This window comes from Labeo rohita, chromosome 16 (assembly GCF_022985175.1).
Source record: "Labeo rohita strain BAU-BD-2019 chromosome 16, IGBB_LRoh.1.0, whole genome shotgun sequence".
NCBI classification, from domain to species: Eukaryota; Metazoa; Chordata; class Actinopteri; order Cypriniformes; family Cyprinidae; genus Labeo; species Labeo rohita.
Window position 1 is genome coordinate 19,187,159 of NC_066884.1, and position 9,033 is coordinate 19,196,191.

Below are 9,033 nucleotides of genomic sequence, written 5' to 3' on the forward strand. Positions count from 1 at the left end.
CAAGAATTTGTTTTTAAAAAGGTAAGCGTCACAGAAAAATGCAAAAATAGGTAAAAACTAAACATGTAATGTAAACATGACATTTGCATTGTTATGAAAATGTATGCGTATAGGATAGGACTACTAGCCATTTGTGATATATGTGTGGCACATTTCATATATTTCTGAAATGTAAAAAATATTTTAAAAATAAAAACTCTTGTTTCTGATGTCAGTATATGTAAGTTTGTATGTATTTAATATTTGCATATATACTGTAACATTGCTATAGGACTAAATATATGTATAAATATATATATATTAGAAAGTAAAAATGTTAATGTGCATTAAAATGTCAGAAATAAACATGTATTATCATCAAGCACTATAATGTGCACTATATTTGCACATTTATATTTACCAGTGTTAATAAATGTTTATTGTTAGTTGTTAGTTTATGATACTACATTAACTGATGATAAATTGAACCTATAGCTTTTCCAAAAAGTTTTCCTCCTTCAGATTATGTTCAGACAGGGGATATTGCCTTTGAATTCTGCTTAACAAATGTAGTTTCTGTATGAAATCAGCAATGCTTAATATTCCTGGCCGCAATGCAAAACAGACCTGTGGAAATGCATATATAAGAACTCCAGCTGAGGAGCTGCCGTCCTTTCAGTTATTCCAGCTATGGCGCTGCACATTACTCTGCTTCTCACCACTGTTTTTTTCTCCAAAGGTAAAGTGCAGAGATACTAACATACTTTAATAGTTTTTAATTTTATATTTTATATTTCTGTTTTCAGTTTTTCTCTTTTTGGCATATTTATTTTAAATGGCTTAGTACTTTTTTAATATACCTATAATCATTAACTTTTATTTCATTTTTTTAATACATCAAAACAAACTAAATGAAAATGTTTTTTTTTTTTTTTTTTTTTTTTTTTTTTTTTATTTAACAAAAAACGATTATGGTTTTAGTTACCTATATAGAGTTTTTATTTTAAATGTGTATACTATTTGTTTCTACATTTTAAAATCAGATATAAGATGCAAACTGGTTTCCTGTTTAAGATTGGAGCTGACACCAAAGTTCTTATCAGTGTATTACACTTTATATTTTCAGCACTGACTCTGAGGTGTTACGGATGTATAACAGATTCAACTGGATCATGCACACAAACTGTAACCTGTCCATCTCGTTGTGGCGCCACGACCACAAACATATACGTAGGTAAGAAAACTAGCGATCATGAAAAATGTGCAAATCTTCTCAGGGTTTTGTTACTAAAGGGGTTTTACTTTTGGTCTTTGTAGATGGCAGAAAAGTGGGCAACAGCAGTGCAAGGTCTTGCGCAGATCCTGTTTTGTGTGTTACTGGGAGCATGAATTCTGGACAAAGCAAAGTGACTCTCAACTCCCAATGCTGTACTACAGATTCATGCAACAGTGTAAATGCACCAGGTACTTTGATTATGAGATCTGAGTTTGAGGTTTTAGCTTTTTAAGAATATAGATTCATAAATATGTCTACTTATAACCTCAACAGATTTGCCACAAAAGCCTCTTAACGGGAAGAAATGTTTCACCTGCAATGCCACTACAGACTGCACACGTACACTGGCTTGTGAGGGTGATGAGACTCAGTGCTTTGTTACAACAGGTGAACCTTTTTAACAAAGCTTTAAATCTATGCATAGAAAGAATGTCAGTAATTAGCTGTTTTTATTTAGGGCTTTAAAACTCTTCTTTTTTGTTTGTCAGCTGATGTCGATGGCAAGAAGGTGACCACGAAAGGATGTTCAAGCAAGCTGCTGTGTGGGAACGGGACGCTGGCACTGGGATTACCTGTACAGTCCTATGGCTTTGGTACTTACATGAAATGTTGTGAGGGAAACCTGTGTAATGGTGCTCAGAGCTTGAGAGTTTTTTTCCTGATGCTGGTACCACTTCTCTCTCTATTAGTCTTCTGATATGTGCTATCTTTCAGTTTTTGTTTTTAGAGTTTTGCTCTTAAAAACACTTCTTTGTGTTCTGGTACATGCTGAATGCATTTCTGTACTTTCATTTCAACATATACTGTAACAACTGTCTTTGCAAAACATCTCGATATCTAGACCTATCCACCTTATTCTTCAACTGGGAAGATTTCCGGTTCATTATCCGCTATAAGGAAATAACGAGAAGAATAACAAAGAGGAGTAAACCGTAAAACTGTTTGCACTACAAACCAGTACGTTCATAATTAAGATAATACATATATATGGTAACACAAATGTACAATATCACGCAGCAAAACAAGCTGTTTTGTACAGCTAAAAGTGAGCCACAGGTGATCGACATCAAAGTAAACAAAAAATCCACCTTATTGGCCCTTTTCACATACTTAGACACGTTTCCACAGTTCTTAACATCGTAAATCTAACAAAGTTTTACACTGTTATTAAAAAATAATAATTGTAAATGTATAACACAATGCTTTGCGTTATATCTATTTGAGCAAATGGACCCGCAAAACGCTGTAGAAACGGTGAGACCACAAAAGTAAAAAGAGCTCATTGAGGAGACAGAGACCTCTGGTGGTGGTGGAGAGGACTGTAGTAGATGTGGAATACTTTTGAAGACGCTTTCCTTACTCTCCAGACTTTACGAAATGATCTTGTTTTCCATCTCTGTGTATATATCTGTGTTGACTATCCTAATGTAAACAGTTTTATAGCGTCGACCATTTGCAGCTGCTATTTCTTGCTCTACAGGGGATAACCAAACAATACAGATTTAATAAGGTTTCAGAAACTAAAACTGACCATTTTCCTAAAAAAACAAAAAAAACAAGTGACATTATAAAGCTAAGAAGACAAAAAAAACTTATGGATTTGTTTATTGCTATGATAGTTGCACTTTTTGATAGAGAACAGTTTCAATGCAGGCCTGTAAGAAATATATATATATATATATATATATACCCAGATAGCACACATACATCTGCAAGATGTCTGTTAAAGATCTTTTGATCTGGAAAGCATCTGCTGTGTACAAATGTCTGGCAGACGTCTGTACGATGTCAGTTTTACATACATTCTAAATCATAAACATCTTAAAGACATCTAATAGATGTCTATTTGACATCTGATAGAAAACGTCCAATAGACGTATTGCAGATGAGCAAACTACGTCTTGTAGATGTCTTGCAGTTGTAAATGCAGACGTCAAATAGACGTCTCCGAGATGTATGTGTGCTATCAGGGTAAATGTGTAAGTATGAATAGATTTCGTGTTTAAAGTGTTTTAGTTTTTAAAAGTTGTTTTAGTCTTAAAATTATTTGAATTAAAATGCTAAAAAATAAATAAATTTGTACAACATTAAACTGACATAAGTTTTTTTTTTTTTTTTTTTTTTTTTTTTTTTTTTTTTTTGTGATTTTTATTTTATTCAAATATCATCTTGGATAAAGGGGGACCTTGAAATCCATAAGGGTGAGAACCACTGCTACCCAGATAGCACATGCACGTCTGCAAGATGTCTGTTAAAGATCTCTTGATTTGGAAAGCATCTGCTGTGTACAAACATCTGGCAGACACCTGTAAGATGTCAGTTTTACATACATTCTAAATCATAAACATCTTAAAGAGATCTAATATACGTCTATTTGACATCTGATAGAAAACGTCCAACAGACGTATTGCAGATGAGTAAACTACGTAAAAAATACATCTTGCAGAAATAAATGCAGATGTCAAATAGACATCTCAGAAATGTACGTGTGCTATCAGGGTATATAGTGCATATTAAAAAAAGTTAAAACACAAAGTAATCCTTAACTAGACAGAATAATGTGTTTGTGATCAATTCTGATCAAAACCTGATTTACTTCCTGTCATGCTTACATGTTTTGTTTCAGAGAAAAATAAGAGTAGCAGTTATACAATAACCATTTTCTTTTGTTTACACAAAACTATATCTATACACCAGCATTTGTTCTTTGTAATGTTTTCATTTTAATAAAAGGAACACATTTATTCCTTTTAATAAAAATAAATATAGTCTGTCATAGTGACAAGCTGCAGGACATGTTACTACAGCACACAAACATTAGTTTCAGACAGTAAAACTACTCAGTGCAGGTCAAGCATAAGCTGTTCCCACAGGGATGCAAGCTGAAGTCATCCTGATCATATTCCCTCCTTTTCTCCCACTTCTTTTCTGTTTATCTCTATTTAAAAACAAAATACACCATAAAACATGCATTCTCCATCTCTCCCACACACACATACTGTATATTATCATACCAGAATTAATCCGTAAACCAACAAGTTTCAAGTTTTCAGATTTAATACAGGAAAAAAGTTGTGTGACACGTTGGCGACACTTTTTTTTTCTTTAAGGGACAGTATCAGTTTCGTCATGTTTCATGTTTCCTCATAGGCCGGGGGATGTAGTCTTAGTCTTGTAGTCTTGTCCCTCACTTCTCATCTCAGTCTGAACTCAAATCAAAATGGCACAGCCTCTCCTCTGTATTCTCATGAGTACACTTTTCTACAAAGGTAATTGTTAGAATTTTTCTTTACGCATATGTTTGGTTAAAATATGTTTGATATAATTTTGTAGGGTTTTCTATAGTGCACTGTGTAACTGAGAGAACTGTTAAAACGGATTTAATAGATTATAATAGGAGTTAGTGTACTGAATTTCTGTAGTATAAAATGTAGCAAACTTAAACATCGTTTTGCTTTATATCATTTTCAGAATTCAGTTGAGGTCAAAAGTTTACATACCCCTTGCAGAATCTGCAAAATATTAATTATTTTACCAAAATAAGAGGGATTCATGCAGGTTATTTTTTATTTAGTACTGATCTGAATAAGATACTTCACATAAAATACATTTACTTATAGTCCACAAGACAAAATAATAGTTGAATGTATAAAAATAACCCCTTTCAAAAGTGATTCTTAATACTGCGTTGATACCTGAATGATCCACAACTGTTTTTTTGTTTGTTTGTTTGTTTGTTTGTTTTTAGTGATGAGTCCCTTGTTTGTAGCACTTAAACTGCCCGATTTTCTCTTCAGAAAAAAATCATTCAGGTCCCATAAATTCTTTGTTTTTTTCAGCATATTTGTGTATTTGAAGCCTTTCCACCAATGACTGTATGATTTTGAGACCAATCTTTTCAAACAGAGGACAACTGAGGGACTCATATGCAACTATTACAGAAGGTTCAAATGCTCACTGATGCTTCAGAAGGAAAAATGATGCATTAAGAGCCACGGGTGTAAACCTTTGAACAGAATGTGTACATTTTTCTTATTTCGCCTAAATATTGATTTTTATTATTATTATTATTATTTAGTTCTGCCCATAAGAAGCTACAAAAGATACTTACATGTTTCCCAAAAGACAAAATGAGTTAAATGTCTTAAAATTCAAAAAGTTTTCACCCCTCGGCTTTTAACCCATCATGTTTTAATGTTTCATTGTTGGAAAAGGTTCAAATACACAAAAATGCTGAAAAACCAAAGAATTTGTGGGACCTGAAGGATTTTTCTGAAGAACCGCAGACATTTAACTGTTCAGGACAAACAACTATCACCAAAAAAAAAAAAAAAACACACACACAGCTGTGGATCATTCAGGTATTAAGAATCAAGTGTATGTAAACTTTTGAACAGGGTCATTTTTATTAATTCAGCTACTATTTTCTCTTGTGGACGATATGTAAACGTCTTTTATATGAAATATCTTATTCAGGTTGGTACTAAATAAAAAGTAACATGCATTTTGTATGATCCCTCTTATTTTGGTAAAATAATTAATATTTTGCAGATTACGCAAGGTGTATGTAAACTTTTGACTTCAACTGTATGTGCTTCAACCAGATTTTTCTGAAAGGGCATTTTTATTTATTTATTTAAATACGCTTAACGATGTGTTAATTCTCAGTCAGTTCCTTAACCTGCTATCAGTGCATTCCTGAGACATCAATTAAATGCACTGAAACTAAAGTGGAGTGTCCTGTTGGTCAGTGTGGGACTATGAGAACCACATCTTATATGGGTATGTTTTGGGCAGACTTTGAATTGAAATAATATATCTTCAATTTTAATTTTTCCAAAAATGAGGCTAACGTAGATTTCTGCTATAGGAAACAACACATTGGCTGACATGATTATGAAGAACTGCTCTGCAACTCATCAATGCACAACTGCAACGGCAAACTTCGGAATTACGAAATTAGTCATCAGTAATCAATGCTGCAATACTAACCTGTGCAACACCCAGACTGAAATAGGTATGTTTAACACAGGAGGAAGAATATTCTTATTTGACATAAAATCTACATACTTAATTCAAATTATTTACTTATTTTCTGCATATTTTCTTGCATTAACTATGCATGTTTCATAGAATTACCCAAAATCATCCCAAACGGAATGCACTGCTATACTTGCAATGGAGAAGATTGTGCAACAACTTTACCTTGTGTTGATAAGGAAGATCATTGTATCAAGGCAACTGGTAAGATTCATTCTTAATTCTTAAACAAAAATCTATATTCTGATATTTAGGATATATGTAATGTAAAAATAAAAATCGAATTAATAAACAATTTTTGTATAATAAATAATTCATATTTAATAATTTATATTAATTGTATTATTTTTTATCATTCATAAATATCTTTAAACATCACTATTTAAAAGTCAGTAAGATGTTTGGAAAGAAACCGATACATTAAAATGACCAGAAGTGACAGTAAAGACAGTTAATTTTTTACAGAAAAATGTAGAACTACCACAGTTTTCCCAAAAACATTAGCCAGCACATTTTTCATGTGTAAAACAAATGTTTATTAAACACCAAATCAACTGTGATTTCTGAAAGATAATGTGAAAATGAAGGCTGTTGAAAATTCAGCTTTGCTGTCACACAAATAAATTAGCTACTTAAAAAAAAATTAAATATACATCTTTTTCCTCAATGCGGAAGTAAGCCTATAGGTGAGACTTCGGGTTCATTATCCGCAATAGGGAAATAATGAGAAGAATAACAACGTGCGGTAAATGTTAAAACTGTTCGCACTACAAACAAGTGTGTTCATAATTAGGATAATACATTAAAATAATATGGTGAGACACACCAATTTTCAATATCAAGCAGCAAAACGAGCTGTTCTGTACAGTTACAAATAGAGACCGGAAGCCACACCCATAAAATTTACAAATGGCCACACCCACTTTTAAGGGTAGAAAACGGTGGATAGAAGCTAATTTTAAATTGTAATATTTCACAATATTACATTTTTAAAAAATAAATGCTGTCTGAGCATAAGAGGCTTATTTTACAAACATTACAACATTTTAATGGACACTTCTGAACCGTAGTTTTAAAATTGGTTAAATATGAAATATAATATAAGCCTACGGGTATTTCTGACATTATCAACATGTCACAGGAGTCGAGTGTTGCCTCTGCTTAGCACTGCAGGCAATGAAACCGTTTCATTTTTCAAAGCTCACTGCCCCAAATAAGACTGTTTTGTCATTGTTGTTCAAAGGTTTCGTTCCTCAACATCTTTTGCCTGTGATCCTTGCTTCCCTGAACTTACCGTATAATTTTTCAACAGTCAGTAGTGATGGCCAGATGTTGACAATGAGAGGATGTGCGACTGAAAGTTTTTGCAGGGGTGATTTGTCCACTCAGATCGGCCAGTCCAGCATAGCGGCGGACCAGAGCTGCTGTAAAGGACATCTCTGTAACGGCGCTCAAACCGCCACTGCGAGCCGCTTCTTTCAGCTGGGGATTCTGATCTACGTAATACTGCAGACGACACTTTAAACGTCAGCTGTCATGATTCTCTGAGGTTTTACAAAAAATGAATCCAGCCAAGATTCTTATATTGTTTATATCGGTTAATTACAAATTATATGTTGTCAATGCATGATCCTTCGAAGTGCTTGTCAAGTGTACCGATATTTTCATTATATTGTCATTTTTTTCCCTCTTTCTCAATACTCACAAACACCGATGTAACAGATATAACAATAAGATTATGCAATGGCCAGTAACTATATATATTTTTTAAACTTAAACATATCTTTGGTCCGAACAACCTATTCCCCCGAGAGACTGGTGTGAAACAGTGTACATATGTTTACTGATTATTTTCCTTTCAAGAGGGTGTAGATTTAGGTTTCTGCATGGAATTAAGTTTCAATACACTAATATATCATTGCACAAATCCTTACGCCTTGGGCCTTTGAATTGTTGTGGACAAAGGAGATGAAATCTGATGATCTTAAAGCATCTCTTTGTGTTACACCTCTTGGGACTTTTGCACACTTTAATATGTATATTAAACTCTTTCAAAAGTTTGGGGTTAGTGAGACTGTTTTTTACATGCATTAATTTGATACCAAATACAGTAATATTGCAATGTTGTTGGTTTTTTTTTTTTTTTTGACATTTTTGCCTTTTGTTAGGAAAGGACAGTGTTGTAGACAGGAAGCAAAGAGCAGGGGGTGTAAATGTAAATATATGAGAAATCAGTCTCAGCCAGTGGACTAAAACGTGCACTATTTCTGTAGTGACATGAAAAATGTCAGACACATTTTTTACATAAACTTTTATAATTTTTAATAATTATTTTAAATAATTATAATTGTTTAATTGCACTTAAAAACATAAAAAGATATTTTTAAAAATAAAAATGGAATAAAATGCAAACATTTTTTAAATATAATTTTCATAAGTTACAATTTATTGGTCAGGGATCAGAGCAGCCACCTCCCAATTGAACGTACTCAATAAATTATGATTTTATATATATTATATAAAATAATATATATAATATATATATATATATATTATATTTTTTTTTGGTTGTGGCACAAATTCTGTAGAATGGCCTATGTGTTTATATACAAGATTCGTATTTACTAGAAATACATTTTTTTTTTGTAACATCATATCTCTCACATCACTTTTGATCAATTTATTGTGCCTCTGCTAAATAAAAGTATAAAAAAAACACCTACCACAAACTTTAAACC

At 32.6% G+C, this 9,033-nt stretch overlaps 2 protein-coding genes across 2 annotated transcripts; both read left to right on the forward strand.

The window, feature by feature from the left end:
- The first annotated feature begins 667 nt into the window (after positions 1–667).
- On the forward strand, positions 668–2,380 carry LOC127177892 (urokinase plasminogen activator surface receptor). Its single transcript, XM_051130424.1, has 5 exons — positions 668–718; positions 1,106–1,213; positions 1,297–1,443; positions 1,529–1,642; positions 1,744–2,380. The coding sequence occupies exons 1-5, from the start codon at positions 670–672 to the stop codon at positions 1,950–1,952; spliced, it is 627 nt and encodes a 208-aa protein (XP_050986381.1). The 5' UTR covers positions 668–669; the 3' UTR covers positions 1,953–2,380.
- Positions 2,381–4,419: 2,039 nt separating this feature from the next.
- negaly6 (neuromast-expressed gpi-anchored lymphocyte antigen 6) lies at positions 4,420–8,180 on the forward strand. The gene is made up of 5 exons (XM_051130404.1): positions 4,420–4,524; positions 5,924–6,037; positions 6,126–6,272; positions 6,389–6,499; positions 7,608–8,180. Exons 1-5 carry the CDS (start codon positions 4,476–4,478, stop codon positions 7,817–7,819), a joined length of 633 nt encoding a protein of 210 aa, XP_050986361.1. The 5' UTR covers positions 4,420–4,475; the 3' UTR covers positions 7,820–8,180.
- The last annotated feature ends 853 nt before the right edge of the window (positions 8,181–9,033 follow it).

Bases quoted from the DNA above. Each gene is read 5' to 3' on its own strand.
- LOC127177892 (XM_051130424.1), top strand. From the start codon at position 670: ATGGCGCTGCACATTACTCTGCTTCTCACCACTGTTTTTTTCTCCAAA. The intron at 1,214-1,296 runs GTAAGAAAACTA...TGGTCTTTGTAG, and splicing joins GACCACAAACATATACGTAG to ATGGCAGAAAAGTGGGCAAC. The intron at 1,444-1,528 runs GTACTTTGATTA...TAACCTCAACAG, and splicing joins CAACAGTGTAAATGCACCAG to ATTTGCCACAAAAGCCTCTT.
- negaly6 (XM_051130404.1), top strand. From the start codon at position 4,476: ATGGCACAGCCTCTCCTCTGTATTCTCATGAGTACACTTTTCTACAAA. The intron at 6,273-6,388 runs GTATGTTTAACA...CATGTTTCATAG, and splicing joins CAACACCCAGACTGAAATAG to AATTACCCAAAATCATCCCA. The intron at 6,500-7,607 runs GTAAGATTCATT...ATTTTTCAACAG, and splicing joins TCATTGTATCAAGGCAACTG to TCAGTAGTGATGGCCAGATG.